Source organism: Microcaecilia unicolor, chromosome 1 (genome assembly GCF_901765095.1).
Source record: "Microcaecilia unicolor chromosome 1, aMicUni1.1, whole genome shotgun sequence".
Classification (NCBI taxonomy): Eukaryota; Metazoa; Chordata; class Amphibia; order Gymnophiona; family Siphonopidae; genus Microcaecilia; species Microcaecilia unicolor.
This window is the reverse complement of record NC_044031.1, coordinates 525,958,860-525,982,038: the sequence shown is the minus strand read 5'-3', so window position 1 is coordinate 525,982,038 and position 23,179 is coordinate 525,958,860. Positions and strand designations below refer to the sequence as shown.

At 45.0% G+C, this 23,179-nt stretch overlaps 1 protein-coding gene across 2 annotated transcripts in view; it reads left to right on the top strand.

Annotated features, from left to right (window-relative positions):
* The window catches only part of LOC115460397 (myosin-11-like), a 241,640-nt gene that overhangs the window by 16,239 nt on the left and 202,222 nt on the right, over positions 1-23,179 (top strand). For both annotated transcript variants that reach the window (XM_030190179.1, XM_030190178.1), the window contains exon 2: positions 19,338-19,398. In XM_030190179.1, coding sequence (XP_030046039.1) covers positions 19,355-19,398 — 44 coding nt within the window. In that variant the 5' untranslated portion in view covers positions 19,338-19,354. The remainder of the gene's footprint in view (positions 1-19,337; positions 19,399-23,179) is intronic.

Sequence of the window (23,179 nt, the reverse complement as noted above, 5' to 3'; positions counted from 1 at the left end):
ACTTCTGCTTCTGCATCAATATTTGGCCACATGGTAGGGCTTCCCCATCTTCACTGCCAGTCCCCACATCCAGGATTTGACTGTGGATCGGCCGTGTAGCTCCAGCATTGCTCTGTGACACACTTGGTTATTCACTCGTGGTCCTGAGGATCCCATGTTTGGCTGCAGGTCCCATGCTCCTTGATGCAGTGGTGGCTGGCAAATGCCCCCCTAGCTAGTGGATGCACGGTGGGCAGTTGTTGGCTATCCTGAGGGTGGTGCTGGCTGACTGTGGTCCCCCTTGGTGTCAGTTGGGGGAAAGGGGCCCACTGGGTAGGTCACAAACTGCATCAAAAGGGCACCTTCCCCACTTTTACAAGGAGTGGACCACCATTACTACAGATCAATGGGTCCTAGACATCATTCTGCATGGCTCCAAGCTAGAAGTTTCCAAACCGCTCGCAGATCATTTTTTGCTGTCCCCTTATGGCAGTTCTGCCAAGAGTTGGGCAGGACTAACTACCTAGGCATTTTTTATGTGCCTGGAGGGCCATTAAGCCCATTCCTCTGGCAGAGGCAGACACAGATCAATATTACATCTATTTTTTTTTTGTCCCAAAGGAATGAAGAGACATTTCTCCCAGATAGGGATCTCAGAGGGGTAAGCAAGTCTCTCAAGTTGCTGCACGTCTGCATGGGGACTTTTTGACCTGTGATAAACTCGGTCTACCCAGGTGAGTTTCTCAACCTCATTGGACCTTGAGGAGGCATATTTTCTTATCCCGATTTGGCCTCCTCACACGCACGGCACCTTACACAAAATTTTATCATAACAGAGTAGTTCTCTGCACGTACCCTAAGTTCCTGTGTAAGGTTGTGTCAGAGTTCCATTTGAACCAGTTGATCATTCTTCTCCAACATTCTTTCCCAAACCATATGCTCATCCTGGTGAACGCGCACTGCACACCTTGGACTGCAAGCGAGCATTGGCCTTTTACTTGGGTTTTTTTTTTTTTTTTTACATTTGTACCCCACGCTTTCCCACTCATGGCAGGCTCATTGCGGCTTACATGGGGCAATGGAGGGTTAAGTGACTTGTCCGGAGTCACAAGGAGCTGCCTGTGCCTGAAGTGGGAATCGAACTCAGTTCCTCAGTTCCCCAGGACCAAAGTCCACCACCCTAACCACTAGGCCACTCCTCTACTTGGAGTGGACTAGGCCCTACAGACAGTCCACCCAAGTTTTTTTTCTTTTGATCCCAACAGGATGGAAATTGCCATTGGGAAACACACTATCTCCAATTGGCTGGCAGATTGCATTTCATTCACTTATGCCCAGACTAGTCTGACTCTTGAGGTTCATGCCAAGGCTCACAATGTCAGAAACATGGCTGAATTGGTAGCCAACTTGAGGTCAGCTTTGATTGAAGAAATTTGCAAGGCTGCAACGTGGTCTTCAGTCCACATATTCACATTTATTTTTTTATTTTTTTGTTTCATTTGTACCCCGCGCTTTCCCACTCATGGCAGGCTCAATGCAGTAGGCAATGGAGGGTTAAGTGACTTGCCCAGAGTCACAAGGAGCTGCCTGTGCCGGGAATTGAACTCAGTTCCTCAGTTCCCCAGGACCAAAGTCCACCACCCTAACCACTAGGCCACTCCTCCACTCCATCTCATTACTGCCTTGAGCAGGATACCAGACATGCGACAAGATAGTCAGTTTCGACAGACAGTTCTACAGAATTTGTTTGGGCTCTAGAATCCAACTCCGCCCTCTTAGGCCCATTTTGTTCTGTTCCAGGCTGCATTTTCACATAGTTGTATATAGTTTCAGGTTAATTACTATTATGTCCTCACCATTGCAAGGCCCAATTGACCTTTGGTTATTGTTTTCGGAGAGTCTGGTAGCTAGGGATTTCCATATGTGAGAATATGGCTTGCTTGTCCTTGAAGAAAGAGAAGATACTTATCTGTAGCAGGTATTCTCCAGGGACAGCAGGCCATTCATTCTCACATACCTTCCCACCTCCTTTTGGAATTGTCTCCTTTTTGTAGTATGCTAACATATTGTACTGATGATCCTGCTTTCTCGTGGTGTTACGGAAGGCACTGGCGAATGCGTAGTGGGGCTGCTGTGCATGCGCTTAAAGCTCTATTAGTTTGTTTAAGCTCTGCCCCTGGCGACATGGATGACATCACCCACATGTGAGAATGAACGGCATGCTGTCCTTGGAGAATATCTACTACAGGTAAGTATCTTCGTTATCCCTGCGTGAGCAGGGGACTTCTGGATGGTTTGAGGACTCTTTTTTGGTTACGTTTGCACTTGGCCAGGGAGGTGGTTATGGGCAGTCAGCTATGGCAGGTGTGACCTAGGGATACAGAGTCTGTATTAGTGAGCTGCTGCCACAGTTCATATATGTATGTACGTGTGGACCAGCAGTTTAGAGCATTGGCAGAGATGACTAGTTACCCAATTCCAGGCTGGAGATTTTTGGAGTAGTCCTGGTTTTGACCTTACATTCCAACGCAGAGTGGGATTATTGATACCTATGCTGCCCATTGAAATCAGTGCTACAAGTCCCATAATGCATCAGAATGGGATGGTGATACATCCTGGACTTTCCCAAAATGTGCAGCCTGGAACTGGGTGACTTGGCATCTCTTCATAGGTGGGGGAGTGTCAGAGATGTCCAGGCCCTTATGCATGGGGTGGGGGGGGGACATGTTCTGGCAGGCTCACTCAGTATATGCCCTGGTAATATCCTCTCTGATCCACCTAATGGTGGTGCACTTAGATGCCGCCTTGCCCTTGCAAGGGCCCACAAACAACTATAAGTTAAACATGTATCTCTGGAACATAGGTGCACAGAAGCCAGCCATACATAAGTGCTTGCATCTAAGTGCATGGGCATCCATTTCATGTATTTTCAAACAGGCTGTATCCTGTTTGAAAATACATGTGAAATGGGCATCCATTTGGGATGTTCTGACATGGATGTGCTCTCTTGCTTTTGTCTCCAAGGTAAGCTGCCTCTTGTATGTTCGGAAAAAAAACCCCAAAACAACAAACACAGTTTTAACCTTTCTTCTCTGTGAGGTATCTCAGCCTTTCTCAAGTTGCTGTTTGGTCAACTGCACACTGCTCTGCCACAGCCATTTGGCAGGCTTTTTCTTCCTGCCTTCAATTCGGCCTTCATTATTTACTTGCTTTTCAGGCTCACCACTTCTGCAAGCTCTCCTTCGCTTCTCTTTAGTGCTAGTGGAACAGTATTCCCTTTGGTAGTTTTCAGCAGAGGTTACCTGATTTCTTCTCGGCAGGCGGAGTCCAGTTGGGCTTTGCACGTGTGGACAGCGTTCCAGTTCCCCTTGTGGTGTCAGGGAGTGTTTTCCTGCTTAATCTGGCTTCTTGACTGTGGGTTGATGGTAGGTACAGTCGCAGCTCGCAGGACCTCTTTGGTTGGGGCGTTTGCGCAGGAGCCGAGTGCCTGCGGGTTGCAACGCGATACTTGCTGCTTGCAAGCTGGATCTTCCACCCTGGAATTCTGCATTATTGATGGTCTCCGGGTGGGTGGTGTGCCTTCACTGCCTGTGGGTTCTAAGTCAGTTGTTTCACTGCTTCCGGAGCTCTTGGTGCCTTCTACTTGGCGTTATGTTAGAGTCTGTACAGCCCTCAGCTCATTGAGTCTTTGTGTCTGGTGGTATCCCTTTCATTCCATTTTGAGCAGATTTAATTACGGTTGCTATAATCCGTACGCTTCAGCTGCAGCAGCAGCATTGGTAAGGATTAATAAATGGCTATAGGATGGGACTTGCAGCCTTTGGCCTGCAGGGTCACTAAGTTAGAGGGGCTAAGCCCTATGTAAGCACCTGCCTTCCATTGTAGGGCATACAGGGTAGGCATGTTATTCAGCCTTTCTGTGCCATTCCAGTGCAGTAGATCAGCTACTTTATTGGTTCTTGGCTGACATAGTAGTTGCGCCCTCAGGCCTAACCAGGCACTCTAGCATGGGAATTTGTCCCGTGGTAGTGATTGGCTGTTCTTGTGCAGCATTCTAGGCTTGGGGAGCATGCTTGGTGACTAATGGCCTTTGCAGCAGGTGTACTATAGGCTGGCATCAGGCAGGGTGTTGGCAGGGTTCCTGCCAGAGTGTTCCCCTGGGCAGTAGGGTGGCAGTACTTCAGCATTCATGGCACCAACTTCTGTAAGACCTGGCATTGCTTGGGGCTAGTGTAGGCCTTAACTGGTTTTAAAAAAAGGGGGGAGGGGGGAAAGTATTCAGCCTCCTGCTGAGACCATAGCTGCATGGTGGTAGAGGGCACATGGTGTTTTTCTGCTACATGATGTACTATGGCTGTCTTGGTTTGCTCAGCCATGCTGGCCTCAAGCTTTGTTTTGGAGCACCGGTCTGTTGGCGATTCTTCAAGCAGCCCTTTTTCAGCCTGTCCTTTTGGGACCATTTTCTTAGGTTGGCATACACTGCTGCTACACAGCTCCAGTTCTTTTGGTAGTGTCATTTCAGCATGATGGGTGCCAGTTATGCTGGTGTTGATCATGGTCTCCTCTCTAGCTTGGGAGCACTGCTCTGTTTCAGATTTGGGGTGCAGCTCCTTCTCTACCTAGTTAGCACGACTCGCGTGCCGGACCAGTAGTCTATTATTTTCCGTGGAGCAGAGAGGTTAACTTTTTGATCTCTCCTCAGTATGCCAAACTTTTGCCTTTTTGGTGCCTTCCCTTTTCTGGGACATTTTTTTCTTCATATTCTTCTATTTTCAGTATTAATTTATTAAATATATATATTTTGTTTAAATTATTTTCAATTTTTGGCCTTGTGAGGCCTCTGAGCTCTTCTCTTACCAAGAATCATCGACTATTTTTTGGGTACGAGATTACTCGAGCTCCCCAGGCCATAGAGTCTTTTGACCTAGCTTCGGCCGTTTTCCCTCCATGTCAACAAGGTGCCAAGTGGCTTTAAGAAGTGTACTCGATGCAATAGGACTATTTCAGGCACAGACACTCATAACACATGCAAGCAAGGACCCTTAAAGCCCACAGAGTCCAGCAAGAAAAACTTCAGTTCTGCATCAACATCCACATCGAGCATGGCAGAGGATTTGATACTTAATGCGGAACCTGCATCGGTGTCAGCATCAACATTGGGTGGACCGACGCAACATTGAGATGGTCTAACATCAGACTCGATACCACATATACGTAAATACTCTATGTCCTCATCGTCAGTGCATTGTAAATCGACGGACCTGCAGCATTAAAAAAAACCTAAAAAGCCTCCAGGCACACTTCCCATTCCTCCCCTGCATCGATGTCCTCAATGCACGAGAATCATCCATGCCATAGTGACCTCTCACTGAGTCTTCGAGGTCTGCGCCTGCACAGGCTACATCTCAGACTGTGTCCACACCGCTTTCTCAACTGGTATCAATGCCTACTCTTCATGAGGAAATCCGGGTGTGGTGAAACAAGGGATTTTCTTGCTTGTAAATTGTGTAGCTATTTTTATGATGTGCATTTCCCTTGTTTGGCCAGCAGGTGATGTCTGTTTCCTGCTTTTAAAGCTGTTACAGAAGTGACCATTTTTCAGTTTAAGCTCTGAGGAAAAAGTAACCTACACTGTTGTTGGCCAGAGGCCCCTCAGTGTTTATGCTCTGGGCTCTGATTGAATCTGCTGGAAATCTTTAATCACAGAGTGAGAATATAGAAGGTACAGACCTCTATACTGAGACCCTGTTCAAAGATTGTGAGCAGTTAATTTTCCTGAACTCCCCAGCGTACTACTCAGGTAGTGAATAAGTGTTTAGTTAGTTTAATATTGATTCCTGTTTAATTTACCTGTTATTGTTTGCTAATTACACCCTATTCATTCATTCACTGTTCTAACTTGTTATGATAATAAATCAATTCATTTATTAGCCTTGTTTGTTCTCTACTGATTAAGAATCCTGGTGGTTTGTGTTTTGGGTCTTGTTTGGCCAGCAGTCTGTGGATGCTTTCTAGGAACTGTAGAACCCCTGGAAGTGTGGTCCCAGTGTCCTTAGAAACCACTGGGGAATTAAGTTGCGGGTGTGAGGCTCGACCGGAGGCAAGCGTAACCCAGCAGGTGGGAGGAAGGGTATGCCAGAGTAGATCATGTGCACAGTTGGTGATAGGCCTGAGCAATGCTGGTAAAGACCCTCTAGGTGTTTGCAGGGTTAGTCCCAGGTGGGTGTTAGGCGTTCTGAACTTTCGGGGTTACTGCATTTGAAGTCTGTTCAGGCTTACTGGGTGCTTGCACCAGCCTCAGCCCAGCCCTTCAATGCATTGGAGAGACAGTCATGGGAGAGGTCCCGCACACCAGCCCAGCATTGACTGTCTGGTGCGATATGAACCTGACTGATGCATGCGTCGTCATCACCAGTTGGACTTTCTCTAACAGAGACTCATCTACCTCGACACACCTCAACACAGAGCCGATGCTCTAGTCATCACTCTCTTCCTCGTATTTCCCATGAACAGTACTTTGAAAAGTCAAACTTAGACCTCACCTGGGAGACGAATCAGGACCCACAGGATCTCTCAGATGAGGAGTAATATGACATTCCATCTGATCCCTATCTGCTACATGAGATATGTAGATCTCCTCCAGAGAGTATCCTGGCTTTGTCCGAGAGATGGCTCAAGGCATATCTTTTAAACTAGACAGAGGAAGAATCTCATTCAGAACTTTAAGTTCTACATTATAATTCTCGTAGAGAAAGGATACTGTTCCACTTCAATAATGAAGAACACTCTTCTCAAAAACTGGGAGACTCCACTGACAGTTCAGGTAGCCCCAAAGAAAACTGATACAATGTAAACGATAAAGAAATCTACTGGATTTGAGAAAACACAACTAACCCACCATTCACTAGTTGTGAAATCTGCTTTAAAACACACTTGCAGTGCAAGATCTCATGCTTCTGCTCCTCCAGGAAGAGAAGCTAGAGCATTGGGCTCTTTTGGCAGAAAAGCTTTTCAGGCTTCAATGCTAACCAATCGAATATTGGATTATCAACTTTATTCCACAATTTATTTAAAATCTCTAATACAGAGTACCTTATCTTTCACAGAATTCCTACACGCGAAAAAGGAATTCCATAAACTTCACAGAAATCTTCCCGACTGTTGTAAATATCTAGCCAGACAGGCTTTTGAGGCTTTTGATGACTCTTCATGTATTTCCGCGTTGGCAGTGGAATTGCAAAATCTCTCTTGGCTCAGAGTTTCTGACCTTGAATCTGCTATCCAGGACCATCTAGCAGATGTTCCTTGTCATGGAGATAACATATTTGGAGACAAAGTCGAGAAAATGGTTGACCTAATTAAAAAACATACAGATACTATTAAGACTGTATCCAGTCCACAAACTTCTGCTACTTCTTCTAGAAGGTTCTGCAGTAGGATATCAGCACTCAAATTACTACATGACTAAGCGACTTTATACCCCCTGCTCCTCCTCCACCTCAAAGGACTACGCCCCAGCGATCACATCCAAGACAGCAGTGGGGTTAGAAAACCCAGACACCATCTCAGTCTAAACAACAACCTGATTTTGGACTCCTTGCTAAAGAACATTGCCACCATACAGTTGTCCATGCCAAGTGACCAACCTGTCAGAGGGAGGCTCATTCTCTTCCAACAGAGGTGGTCTCTCATAATCGCCGACCTTTGGGTGCTATGCACCATTCAGCACAGCTACACTCTGCGTTGGCAAAGATGACCTCCCAACCATCCATCAAGAGTCTCATTTCAACTCCTCCAAATTAAACTACTTCAAGAGGAGCTCTTGGCCCTCCTCTGGCAGAATTCAGTAGAAACAGTTCCTCCACTGGACAGGAATAAAGGTTCTGTTCCAGATATTTTCTTATCCCAAAAAAGACGTGGGAAGTACATCCAGTTCTTGATCTGCGAGACTGAAGCAAGTTTCTACTCAAAAATTTTACTTGGTATCCCTGAGGTCACTACTTCCCATGATACAACCCAACAATTGGCTTTGCTCTCTAGATCTCAAGGAGGCATATGCACATATTTATTCCCTCTGCACACAGAAAGTACCTCTGTTTTTGCTGTAGAACTGCACTATCAATACAAGGTCTTACCATTTGGCTTGGCCTTGGCTCCTCAAGTCTTCACAAAGTGTCTGATAGTAATAGCTGCAACACTTTGCAAATGGGGCATACACATCTTCCTCTACCTGGATGACTGGTTAATCAAGGCAGCCTTCAGAGAATCAGCAAGCACCTCCATTCACTCCACCATATGGCTCCTATAGCTCCTTGGATTTGTGGTCAATTACCCCAAATCACATCTTCAAACCAGTTCAGATGTTGGAATTCATAGGGGCTCTCCTCGACAATACTCAGTGCAAGCCTTCATTCCTCAAGAGAGAGCGGAGAACATATTACATCTCGCCACTCAGATGTACAATTCCACACAAGTATCTGTTCATCAGATGCTCTGCCTACTCAGTCACATGGCTTCAACAATCCATGTAACACCATTGGCTCATCTCCACCTCTGAATTCCTCAGTGGACACTCTCCTGTCAGTGATCCCAAGCCATGGGATTACTGTCAGCTCTCATTTGGTTCACTACGCCACTCTCTACTCTAGTGGATGGTGTCTGAAAAACTTACCCGGGCCTTCCATTTTAGCCTCTTCTGCATCACAAAATCCTCACCACAGATGCCTCCACGACAGGTTGGGGAGCACACCTAGATGGTCTCCACACACAGGGTTCTTGATCCCCATAGGAGAAAAGACATCATATCAACCTACTAGAAGTGTGAGCTGTTTGGAATGCTCTCAACACCTTCCAGAGCTGTATTCTCTGTCAGGTAATACTAGCTCACACGGACAACTAGGTAGCGATGTATTATCTGAACAAACAGGGAGGAAGAGGATCTTATCATCTCTGTTGCCAAGCAATCCAGATATAGACTTGGCAGCTTCTTGAAATATCTTTAAAATAGCCGTTTACCTAGCAGGCGAACAGAATGCTGTAGCAGACAAATTGAGCAGGGTCTTTGATCAAATGGTCCCTGAGCACCTCTATAGTTCATAAAATATTCCAGCAGTGGGGGACCCCATCGATAGACCTTTTTGCTTCTCAGAACAACAAACTTCCCCATTTTTTAACTCGTCTGTATACTCCCAACCATTCTGACCTAGATGCCTTCTTACTTTATTGAGAAACAGGAAGGCGACAGTAAGCAAGACCGAGAATACAATAATGCCTCTGTAGCACTCAATAGTACAACCTCACCTTGAGTACTGCATTCAGTTCTGGTCACCGTATCTCAAAAAAGATATAGTGGAATTAGAAAAGGTTCAAAGAAGAGCAACCAAAATGATAAAGGGGATGGAACTCCTCTCATATGAAGAAAGGCTAAAGAGGTTAGGCTTTTCAGCTTGGAAAAGAGACAACTGAGGGGGGATATGATTTGAGGTCTACAAAATCCTGAGTGGTGTACAACAAGTAGTAGTGAATCAATTTTTTTACTCTTGTTCAAAAAAGTACAAAGACTAGGAGACACTCAATGAAGTTACATGGAAATACTGTCAAAACAAATAGGAGGAAATATTTCTTCACTCAACGAATAGTTAAGCACTGGAACTCTTTGCCGGAGGTTATAGTAACAGCGGTTAACGTGTCTGGGTTTAAAAAAGGTTTGGACAGGTTCCTGGAGGAAAAAACCATGGTCTTCTATTGAGACAAACATAGAGAAGCCACTGCTTGCCCTGGGATTGGTAGCATGGAACATAGGAGCCAACGTTTCAAAATGATTGGGGGTGCTGAATTTTTTTTTTTTACAGGTGGTGCATTCCCCCTCTCCCCCTCTCTCTCCCCCTGTCCCCCTCCATTCATATCCAGCAATTCTTCTTTCTCCCCTCCCCTCTCATCCATGTCCAGCGAATTCTCCTCTCTCCCCTGCCCTCCCCTCCCTCCATCCATGTCCAACGTCTCATCTCACCCCTGCTCTCTCTTCCATGTCCAGCGATTTCTCCCCTCCCCTCCATGTCCAATAACTTGCCCCAAACACTACATGCCCCTTTTCAGCCCCCCTCTCCTTTGAGTTCCAGGCCCCCTCCCCAAGTTCCAGGCCCCCCTCTCCTCCGAGTTCCAGACCCCCCTCTCCTCTGAGTGTCAGTACCCCCCTCTCCTCCGAGTGCCAGTCCCAACCCCAGCCTGACCTCTTCTCCCACAACAGTCCTCCGTTCCTCACCTTCCTGCCACCCAGAATTTAAAATTCATCTTGTTTTGTTTGTTTTTGTTACATTTGTACCCCGCGCTTTCCCACTCATAGCAGGTTCAATGCGGCTTACATATTATATACAGGTACTTATTTGTACCTGGGGCAATGGAGGGTTAAGTGACTTGCCCAGAGTCACAAGGAGCTGCCTGTGCCTGCAGTGGGAAACAGGAAATGAGGGCAGGACCAGAGCTGAGAGAGAAGGGAAGGCTGAAGCCGAGCCTGCTCGCCTTTCACTGCTGCCGGGAGTCCAGGACCAAGTAAGGTAAGATGAGTTTTAAATTTTGGACAGCAGGAAGGCGAGGACGGAGGATTGTTGAGGGAGAAGCGGGCGCGTTAAAATATTTGGGGTGCTCGAACACCCACAGCACCCATGGAGTCGGCGCCTATGACATGGAATGTTGCTACTATTTGGGTTTGTGCCAGGTACTTGTGACATGGGCTGATCTCTGTTGGAAATAGGTATACTGGGCTAGATGGACCATTGGTCTGACCTAGTATGGCTATTCATATGTTCCTGTGACCTATATGCTTTTCCCCCACCACCTCTCATAGGGAAATCTCTTCTCAAACTTCATCGAGACTATGGGGCCATGATTCTAATAGCTCCCTATTGTCCATCTTAGATCTGGTTCCCTCTTCTCCTAGAATTATCATTCAAGGAACCATTGAAGTTGGATCCTCTCCCAACTCTAATAACACAGAACGAAGGGTCCCTCCATCCAGACTCTCTCTAGCCCTGACGGCTTGGTGGTTCCTGATTATGTAGATGTATGTTCCTTAAACCTTCCTGACACAGAATACTCCTAGCCTCTAGGAAATCTTCTACAAGAAAATGTTACCGTTTAAAGTGGAAAAGATTTTCACTCTAGTGCAGGGGCGTAGCCAGACCTCGTGGTGGGAGGGAGCCAGAGCTCGAGATGGGGGGGGGCACATTTTGATGTGCCACCCTGCCGCTGCCCCTCCGCTGCCTCGCCACCCTGCCCCTCCTCACACTACCACCACAAATACCTTGGTTGGCGGGAGGTCCCCAACCCCCACCAGCTGAAGCCTTCATCCAGCACTGGTCTCCAGTATTGCCACTTTGCCTGCTCTGCTCTCTCTTCCGATCATTTCCTGCATGCTCCTTTTAGTGAAATTGAGCACGCAATTGAGGGGAAGAGTGTGCAGGACAGGCAACGCGACAGCACTGGAGACTGACGCTGGGTGAAGGCTTCAGCTGGGGGGGGGGCATTGGGGACACTCTCCTGCAAAACCAAGGGCCCAGAGGAAATTTGGGGGCCCAGGCCCCATATAGCTATGCCACTGCGCTGGTGTGCAGTCAAAGTACTCAAGCCTACTTAAAGCTCTCTTTCTACCCTTATGGAGTACTTCCTCCACCTCTCGGCCTTAAAACGAACTCAGTGAGAGTACATTTGAGTGCTATCAGTGCTTTTCATTCTAAAGCTCATAATAAACCAGTTTCAGTTCATCCCTTAATAGTTAGATTCATAAAAGGCTTGGTTCATACCAGACTTCCTTTCAAACCACCTCCAGTGGCGTGGGATCTGAATGTCATCTTAATAGCTGTCATGAAGCCTCCATTTGAACTGCTTTGTTCTTGTTCTCTGAAATTCCTCACATATAAGGTAGTGTTCTTAGCACTTGCTTCTGCCAGAAGAATCAGTGCACTTCAAGCCCTTGTGTTAGACTCTTCTTATACCAGGTTTTACCATGACACAGTTGTACTCTAATCCCACCCCAAATTCCTTCCTAAAGTGGTATCAGAGTTCCACCTTAATCCATTGTACTACTTGTCTTTCTTCCTTAAGCCACACAATAATCCTGGAGAAATATTACTGCATGTCACATCTGTCACGCCGCTGGGGGCGATCCGGAGTAGTGAGCCCTTGGGCTGCTACCAGAGACCAGCAACAGCAGGAGAACCACCCAAACTGGAAGCAAGGCCAAACACCAACAGGCTGGTACCAGGTACAGGAGTCTCGAACAGGTTTGGCTGGACTGGAACCAAAGGCTGGAGCGGACTTGGCCTGGCTGGAATGGAACCAAATGCTGGAACAGACTTGGCTTAGCTGGGCTGGAACCAAAGGCTGGAGTGGACTTGGCTTGGCTGAACTGTACCCAAATGCTGGGACAGACTTGGCTTGGCTGGACTGGAAGCAAATGCTGGAACAGACTTGGCTTGGCTGGACTGGACTGGAACCAAATGCTGGAACAGACTTGGCTTGGCTGAACTGAATTCAGGAGTTTCAAGCAAGGCAGACACAAGCAGGGTAGGGCAGAAGCTGAGGACCAACAAGGTGATACAAGCAGGAAGGGAACTAAAGCTGAAGACAGACAGGGCAGAGACACACAGTAAGGAACAGAAGCTAAAGACACGCAGGGCTGATACAACAGTAAGAAGCAGAAGCTAAAGACACACAGGGCAACTACAACCAGTAAGGAAACAGAGCTGAAGACAAACAAGGCAGATACAAACAGTAAGGAACAGAAGCAAAAGACACGCAGGGCTGATACAACAGTAAGGAGCAGAAGCTAAAGACACACAGGGCAACTACAACCAGTAAGGAAACAGAGCTGAAGACAAACAAGGCAGATACAAACAGTAAGGAACAGAAGCTAAAGACAAGCAGGGCTGATACAACAGTAAGGAGCAGAGGCTAAAGACACACAGGGTAACTACAACCAGTAAGGAAACAGAGTTGAAGACAAACAAGGCAGATACAAAAAGTAAGGAACTGAAGCTAAGACAAACAAGAAGGGGACTAGCAGAGCTAGATCTGCAACAATCACTCACAGATGAAAGCACATCTGAAGACCTCTGTTGCAAAGGCAAATCTGACTATTCTCAGGAGCTTAATAAAGGCAATTATAAATGAGGTCACAGGTGAGGCTTGGCAGCAGAAACACCGGGGCAAGTCTGGAGTGCTGGAACATCAGGACCGGACAGGAACCTGGAAGATGTCTGGGAAACAGGAAAAGACAGTCCACAGCAACCACAGGGCCCGGTCACCCAGGGGCAAGGTGAGTGTAGGCGTGGAATACAATCACAATCGTGACACTGCATATACCTTGGACTGCAAACGTGGTCTAGCATACTATCTAGAATGTACAAAACCTCATCGGAACTCATCCCAGCTTTTTGTGTCCTTTGAACCTAACAGATTAGGGGTAGCCATCACCAAACATACAGTCAGCCAGCCAAGTTGAGGTTGTATCTCCTACACGTATGCTCAGGCTGGGCTGACCCTTCATGGCCAGGTCACCTCTCACAACGTGAGAGCCATAGCGGCTTCAGTAGCCCATTTCTGCTCTGCCTTCATTGAAGACACTTGCAAGGTAGCTACGTGGCCTTCTATTCACCCCTTCACTGCTCACTACCTTCTAGAGCAGCATTCCAGGCAGGATAGCCAGTTTGGACAAGTAGTTCTGCAGAATCTTTTTCCTACTTAAAGCGAACTCCACCCTCCGGCCCTTTTTTCCACTAGGCTCACTACCTTTTTAATTGCAGAAACTGATTTTTATTGTGAGACTGGTAGCTAGTGAGTTCCACATGTGAAAATATTATGCCTGCTTGTCCTTGGAGAAAGCTAAGTTACTTACTTGTAAGAGGTGTTCTCCAAGGACAGCAGGCATATATTCTCACATCCCTCCCGCCTCCACTTTGAGTTGTCTTTTTAGCTTTAGCACTGTACTGCTGGTCCCGTGCTCGAGAGTTGGGCGGGAAGGCACCTGTGCATGTGCGGTGGGGGGGCACTGCCTCAAAGATTTAAAGTGACAGTGCACTCGGCAGAGTCCGCGCCACGTTCTGTGAATGATGTCCCCACGTTTGAGAATATATGCCTGCTGTCCTCAGAGAACTTTCCATGTTTACGTTGTACCATATTTTCTTCGCTGTTTTATATCCCATTGTTACATACTTTTTTAAATGTATTACACAGGAAATACTATCCGATGAACCAGTACACTGTTCATATTGTTCATTTGAGTAGCTTTTTAAATATTGTCCATATGAGGTTTTTTTTTAAGCAGTTTTTACTCTGCGCGCTGCTTATGCAGATTAGTAAGCATCAGCTTTTTAAGAGTCCCCAGTGCAGGCGCGGTGTTCACTTTACTTCCCGCGCTTTGCTTATTATATTGCTACCTGGAATTTGTAACGGTAGGTTGTTTTTTATTCCTCTGTATTCTGTGGCTGATGTTTGTTCTTATTGGTAGCATTTTTTTTTACTATATCACTTATCCATTTGTTTGTTTGGAGCCTGCCTCTTTAACCATCAGGATGGTGCATAATTTTTTGTCTCCAGACCACTGTCCTAATTTGTTGTTTCTATTTGTTTTATTTCTTTTAATGTGTTGTACTCGCATTGTGAGTGAGTCATCATTCCTTTTTTACCTTTTAATTGGCAATTTTATATATCAAGATTCTCATCAATGTCTAATATGCAGTCATTATCCATCACATTGCTTCAGTTCCTGTTACATAGTAATATAGTAGATGACGGCAGAAAAAGACCTGCACGGTCCATCCAGTCTGCCCAACAAGATAATTTCACGTGTGCTACTTTTTGCGTATACCTTATCTTGATTTGTATCTGCCATTGTCAGGGCACAGACTGTATAAGTCTGCCCAACACTAGACCCGCCTCCCAACCACCAGCCCCGCCTCCCCCCACCGGTTCTGGCACAGACCGTATAAGTCTGCGCAGCACTATCCCCGCCTCCCAACCACCAGTCCTGCCTCCCACCACCGGCTCTGGCACAGACCATATAAGTCTGCTCAGCACTAACCCTGCCTCCCAACCACCAGCCCCGCCTCCCACCACCAGCTCTGCCACCCAATCTCTGTTATGCTCCTGAGGATCCATTCCTTCTGAACAGGATTCCTTATGTTTATCCCACGCATGTTTGAATTCCGTTACTGTTTTCATCTCCACCACCTCCCGCGGGAGGGCATTCCAAGCATCCACCACTCTCTCTGTGAAAAATTGCTTCCTGACATTTTTCTTGAGTCTGCCCCCCTTCAATCTCATTTCATGTCCTCTCGTTCTACTGCCTTCCCATCTCCGGAAAAGGTTCGTTTGCGGATTAATACCTTTCAAATATTTGAACGTCTGTATCATATCACCCCTGTTTCTCCTTTCCTCCAGGGTATACATGTTCAGGTCAACAAGTCTCTCCTCATACGTCTTGTAACGCAAATCCCATACCATCCTCGTAGCTTTTCTTTGCACCGCTTCCATTTTTTTAACATCCTTCGCAAGATACGGCCTCCAAAACTGAACACAATACTCCAAGTGGGGCCTCACCAACGTCTTATACAGGGGTATTAAAACCTCTTTTCTTCTGCTGGTCACACCTCTCTCTATACAGCCTAGCAACCTTCTAGCTACGGCCACCGCCTTGTCACACTGTTTCGTCGCCTTTAGGTCTTCAGATACTATCATCCCAAGATCCCTCTCCCCGTCCGTACCTATCAGACTCTCCCCGCCTAACACATATATCTCCCTTGGATTTCTACTCCCTAAGTGCATCACTTTGCATTTCTTCGCATTGAATTTTAATTGCCAAACGTTAGACCATTCTTCTAGCTTCCGCAGATCTTTTTTCATGTTTTCCACTCCCTCCGGGGTGTCCACTCTGTTGCAAATCTTGGTGTCATCCGCAAAAAGGCAAACTTTACCTTGTAACCCTTTGGCAATGTCACTCACAAATATATTGAACAGAATTGGCCCCAGCACCGATCCCTGAGGCACTCCACTACTCACCTTTCCCTGCTCCGAACGAACTCCATTTACCATCACCCTCTGGCGTCTGTCCGTTAACCAGTTCCTAATCCAGTTCACCACGTTGGGTCCTATCTTCAGCCCGTCTAGTTTATTCAAGAGCCTCCTGTGGGGAACCGTGTCAAAAGCTTTGCTGAAATCTAAGTAGATTATGTCCATAGCATGTCCTTGATTTAATTCTCCGGTCACCCAGTCAAAGAATTCAATGAGATTCGTTTGGCACAATTTCCCTTTGGTGAAACCATGTTGTCTCGGATCTTGCAACTTATTTGCTTCTAGGAAATTCACTATCCTTTCCTTCAGCATCACTTCCATTACTTTTCCAATAACCAAAGTGAGGCATACTGGCCTGTAGTTTCCAGCTTCTTCCCTATCACCACTTTTGTGAAGAGGGACCACCTCTGCCATTCTCCAATCCCACGGAACCTCTCCCGTCTCCAAGGATTTATTAAACAAATCTTTAATAGGACCTGCCAGAACCTCTCTGAGCTCCCTCAATATCCTGGTGTGGATCCCGTCCGGTCCCACTGCTTTGTCCACCTTTAGATTTTTAAGTTGTTCATACACACTCTCTTCCATGAACGGTGCTATATCCACTCCAATCTCACATGTGCTTTTGCCAGTCAGTCGTGGTCCTGCTCCAGGATTTTCTTCTGTGAAAACAGAACAAAAGTATCTATTTAGCAAATTTGCTTTTTTGTTCATCATTATCTACATAGTGGTTCGCAGCATCTTTCAGTCTCACAATTCCTTTTTAGCCTTCCTCCTTTCACTAATATACCTGAAGAAATTTTTGTCACCCCTCCTTACATTTCTAGCTATTTGTTCCGCATGCGCTTTCACCAGACGTATCTCTCTCTTGGCTTCTTTCAGTTTCATCCGGTATTCCTCCCCGTGTTTCTCTTCTTGAGTTTTTCTGTATTTCAGGAATGCCAACTCCTTAGCCTTTATTTTCTCTGCCACTTGTTTGGAGAACCATATCAGTTTCCTTTTTCTCTTGCTTTTATTTTCTCTCCTTACATAAAGGTTTGTGGCCCTATTTATAGCTTCTTTCAGCTTGGACCACTGTCCTTCCACTTCTCATTCATCCTCCCATCCCATCAGCTCCTTCCTCAGGTATTCCGCCATTTTACTAAAGTCAGCACACTTGAAATCCAAGACTTTGATTTTTGAGTGGCCGCCCTCCACTTTAGCCGTCATATCAAACCAAACCGTTTGATGGTCACTGCTGCCCAGGTGGGCACCCACTCTGACATTTGACACACTATCCCCATTTGTGAGCACCAGATCCAGCGTCGCTCCCTCCCTCGTGGGTTCCGTCACCATTTGTCTGAGCAGAGCACTTTGAAAAGCATCCACGATCTCTCTACTTCTTTCCGATTCCACAGACGGAACTTTCCAATCTACATCCGGCAGATTGAAATCTCCCAGCAACAGCACCTCTCTCTTCTTTCACAACTTATGGATATCTGCGACCAGATCTTTATCTAGATCATCCAATTGTGTGGGAGGTCTGTAGACAACACCCACGTGTACAGAGGTTTTATCATCTCTTTTTAAGGTGATCCATATCGCTTCTTCCTTTCCCCAGGTCCCTGACATTTCAGTTGCCTCGATGTCACTTCTCACATACAGAGCTACGCCTCCACCTTTTTGATCCTCTCTATCCTTCCTAAATAGATTATAGCCCGGTATGTTTGCATCCCATTCATGGGAACCATTTAGCCACATCTCCGTGATTGCAACAATGTCTAAGTCTGCCTCCAACATCAGGGCTTGAAGGTCATGAACTTTATTGCTTAGACTGCGAGCATTTGTGGTCATCGCTTTCCATCTACATTTTCTGGTATGTTTTTCAACATTTGTGATTTGGGGGTGTTTTTTGTCTTTGGGTACCTTCATATCTTTTTCTTCCACCTCAGTTCTATTTTAAGGAACATCACAGTGCTGTAATGGAGCAAAAGAATTCTGTAGGGGCAACACTTGTGAGGGTGGATGCCTCAGTGTCACATAACGAAGTCTGCCTGAGCCTACAGTGAACCATCTATTCTTATGTGGTTTTATCCTTTGAGGCAGTGGTGTGAATTTGGCTCGATTCTGTGCATTATGATGTTGTGCAGTCTTAGAAGTTGCTTTAAGTGCATCTAATTCCTGCTTAACTTTACTGAGCTCCTGTTTTAAACTAGTGACCTGATGACAGATAGGACAAGCCTTAAGGTTCCAGATGATTGGCCTTGAAACTAAAGCACCACAATTATTACAGAGAATAAAAGTCATCCTGATTTGCTGGAATGGGTATGAACAGGTATGCTATGATGGGGTTTAACAGTGTGCAAGATTAATTTTACTCCTCAGCAAACTGAGACAGTTGTAATTTACTGTGGTGGACAGGTTTGTTTTCCTAGATGTATTTTCATTTTCCCGCATTTCATTTGTTTGCATTATTAATGTACACTGTTGCAACTCAGCACACAATTACTTTCACTTTCTGTACCAACATTTCTAGATTTTGCTATTGTAACACTGGCTTTTACATTTTTATACATATCATTTGGTTACACGTCAAGAGCAGTTATTGGGTTTGGCGTTCCCTTAACCTAGATCTCTTTGTATCAAATATTTCTAGCTAGTGCCATCAATGTGTGTTTTCACCACATCTACTGTTTAATTTCTGCACTTGATTTTTACATATTTTGATGTGTTGATATTGATTAAACATCACTAGCACAGTTCATTGGGTATGGTGTTCCTTTGATAAGGATCCCTTGTTTATTTGTTCTTTTGTCGTTTTGTATTCAGATCATGGTTTTTGAGTCCTGTTTTTTTTTCAACCAATGTTGTATTTGTGTTACATATTGATTTTTTATATATACATTTATATTTATTTTGTTTTAAGTTTTGTGTTTCTAGACCACAGAACCCCTGAAGCAGGCGGTTTCCTGCCAAAACATGGTCCCCTGTCAGGTCTTTTCATACAAGGTGCTTTGCTAATAAAGGTTCAGCTGCCATTAATGAAGATTTGGCTGCCATATTCGGCTGCTGGTGGTTTTTTGGCCCACCCCTATTTTTGTGCTGCTTGTTGTCCACATAAGGGTTTTTTTTCCTATTTTTGGATATTATATTCTGTTATGGTCATTAGAAGTGTTTTGTGCTTAAGAGTTAAATCATTTTGAAGATATGCTTAATGAAAACACAATTTTATTTTACAAATATGTTAAAGTAAATCATATTGTAACTTTCTTAGATTAGGGATTGCATTTTTGACTATTATTTCATTCATCTTTCAGAAATCCGAAAGAAATCCATGAATTCAAAAATGCCTAAAACAAATAAGGTACCCAATTTCATGTGAGTAGTGCACATATTATTTTAATGAGTTTATATTCTTTTCTATTTGAAAACCTTTCCTATTAACTAGTTAACAAAAATTGAGCATTGTCACTTGCCTGAGAGCATCTCATGATAGTGCTTAGTATCTAGAATAATTTGTTTGCTATAATATCATCAGGCATCAACTAGTAACAACAGAGGTTTTATAACAGAATATGATTTAGCGTTATTGAAATAGCTTGTTGAGGGAGTTCAACATACATTAAAAAGGGCCAAAAGTTATTTTGGATCATTTTAAAAGCAGATTATATGGTAAAATTAGTATTCTTTCATTAGCACCTTACAGGACTTGTATTAATGAGTTGTATTGATGTTGGCAAATTCCTTCACTTTATCCAAGGAGGTATATACAAGCCCATAAATACACTATGAGGCATATTTTCAAAGCACTTAGCCTTCCAAAGTTCCATAGGTTTCTATGGAACTTTGGAAGGCTAAGTGCTTTGAAAATATGCCTCTTTATGTCCTACTTTATGTAAACAACCTATTGTACCTTCGAAAGGAGAAATTAGCTTTTCAATGAAAATTTGAATAGTTTGATGGAGTTTTTGGAACAACTTTGTCTTATTTTTGAAGATTCCGGGAAGGCTTCGTCTGCTGCCACACAATTACTGAATCTTTGCCAGTGTCGGCTTTCCTTGGGCGAATACGCCAGATAATTTCAAACCCTGGCAGCAGAGCTGGGATGGAACAATCATAGTCTTACTGCTGTATTTTGGCGTGGGATCTCTTCCACCATTAAGGATGAACTGGCTGGTCAGAAGTTGCCATCCATCCTGGATGAACTCATCCGTCTTTGTACTCAGGTGAATATTCATTTCAGAGAACGTGCTAGTAAGCGTCTTGCTAGTCAGTGGTTCAGACGACCCATCAGAAGTTTCAAGCCCCCCCATCCCAGTTCCATGTTTCACAAGACTGGTCTGAGCCTATGCAGGTTGAGCGCCTTTCGATTTCGGCCCAGGAGAAGCTATGTAGACGTTCTCATGGTCTCTGCCTTTACTGTGGAGTGAAGGGGCACTTTGTTTGTGATTGCCCAAAAGTATTGAACTCAGGAAACCAGCAGCCCTGATCCCGGCTGGGGAGACAGGATTTGGGCAGAACGCTTTTCCTCCCCAGATGCAAGTATTGGTACCACTCCTGCTGTTGGTGAAGTTTGACCTTTGTGTGGAAGCCCTAATTGATTCTGGTGCTGGAGGTAACTTCATCAGTGAAGCCCTAGTACGTGATCATCAGATCCCTACCCAAACATTGGCTCGTCCTATGCCAGTGTCATCTGTGTTTGGTCATGTTTATATATATATACAGTGCACTCCATTTAAGTGCACGTCGGATAAGCGCATGCTCTGTTTAACTGCATGCCGTACTTTGGTCCCATTTTTGGTGCCATCAATTTCTTTGGGGACAAACTTCAGTTTAGTGCACCACTGATAAATGCAAGATTCACTTATATGCATGGTTTAAAACTGCTTCTCTGCAGGGAAGACTCCGCATAAGCGCTCACACAGAATATGGAAGCCAAATGGCGCGTGACAACCAACCAGATTTCAAATTTACCACCCCTTTGGCTGCCACAGGCAGAATAAGCGAAAGAATGTTTAGAGTGTACACTGGAGTCGTCGTTGTCATCACGACGGAACTGTAAGACTTTAACACCGGCTGAACTAATAGAAGTGCTTAAAAATTAGAAAACAAAGTCAAGCATCTATTGCTAAAGAATATGGTGTCAATCCCAGTCAAATTTCACGTGTCTTGAAGCAGAAAGACCAGCTTCTAGAAGACTGGCAAAACAGTACAAATCCACAACGGAAACGAAAACGGGCAGGAAAGGCTGAGGAGGTAGAAGATGCTCTTCGAAGGTTTTCTCAAGTCAGGAGCAGACAGTTTCCTGTCAGTGGTCCACTGCTTATGGAGAAAGCTAACCAGCTAGCTGAAAGTCTTGGACTAACTGAATTCAAAGCCACTCTTGGATGGTTGGAAAGATGGTAGGAGAGGAACAACATAAAATTCAAGAAACAGCATGGTGAGAAACAAGACACTGATGACTTTGGTGCTGAAAATTGGGTTGCTTCATTTCTTCCTACCATCTTGAACGAGTTTGCACCTCTCAACATTTTCAATGCTAACGAAAACGGTCTCGACTGGCGAGCGATTCTTGATGGAACACTTGCATTCAAACAAGCCGAAACTACTGGAAGTAAAATGTCAAAGGACCGACTGACGATCCTCCTTTGCTGCAATATGGATGGGAGTGAGAAGTTGGAACCCCTCGTCATTGGAAAGAGCAAACAGCCCCGTTGCTTCAAGAAAGTTAAGCGACTTCCTGTGTCATACGAGGCTAACTCAAATTCATGGATGACTGGGGAAATTTGGACGCAGTGGCTAAAGAAGTTAGACACTAGAATGTGGGCACAAAAGCGTCAGATTTTGTTGCTTTGTGATAATTGTGCTACACACAGTGATGATGTCAGGCTGTCTAACATCAAGGTGGTCTTCCTGCCACCAAACACTACCTCTCTGATCCAAACTATGGATCAGGGCATAAAAGCCAATTTCAAAAAACATTATCGGGCTCTTGTGCTATGTTATCTGATGAGCGTTATGGATGACCAGACTGGCAAGGATAAATGTGCTGTTGAACTGGCTCGTAATCTATCACTGTTGGATTCCCTACATATGCAGAAATAAGCCTGGAATCATGTTACACAGGCAACCATTGTGAACTGCTACAAGCGGGCAAGCTTTGTTAAGGATGTGAAGGGTAACGAAACAGATGCAGCTGTTGCAAACGCATCAGATGAACAGGTTATTGACATCCCAGCCAGTGTTACTGAAGAGGAGTTTCATCGCTACGTAGCTGTTGATTACGATCTACAAACAGCTGACGACAGCACTGATGTCGAGATATGCGCCTACAAGCAGGCAACAACGGCTGATGATGAAACAGATGATAAAATGAGCAGCGAGGCACATGCTGTCGAAATTCAACAACCTCCTTCTGTCACTTTTGCAAGAGCTTTTGCAAGAGTCTCAACACCGTGCAGGCCTATCTGGAGGCCACTGGATGTCAGTGCTATGACAGTTTTTACCGTCTGGCAGATGTAGTCTATGGAATTCACAGACCCAATAGTGTACAGAGGACTATAACTGATTACTTTAAGTAAGCCTAACATCAGTTAACGGAGACTGTATACTGTACATATAATAATAAACAGTACTGTACATATGTTTATCAGATGTCAAGCTTCTTTGGGTCACAATGGTTAAGTGCATGCTCCGGTTAACTACATGCATTTCTTTGGTCCCAGACCCTTGCACTTAAGCGGACTGCACTGTATATATATATATATATATATATATATATATATATATATATATATATATACAGTGGTGGAAATAAGTATTTGATCCCTTGCTGATTTTGTAAGTTTGCCCACTGACAAAGACATGAGCAGCCCATAATTGAAGGGTAGGTTATTGGTAACAGTGAGAGATAGCACATCACAAATTAAATCCGGAAAATCACATTGTGGAAAGTATATGAATTTATTTGCATTCTGCAGAGGGAAATAAGTATTTAATCCCTCTGGCAAACAAGACCTAATACTTGGTGGCAAAACCCTTGTTGGCAAGCACAGCGGTCAGACGTCTTCTGTAGTTGATGATGAGGTTTGCACACATGTCAGGAGGAATTTTGGTCCACTCCTCTTTGCAGATCATCTCTAAATCATTAAGAGTTCTG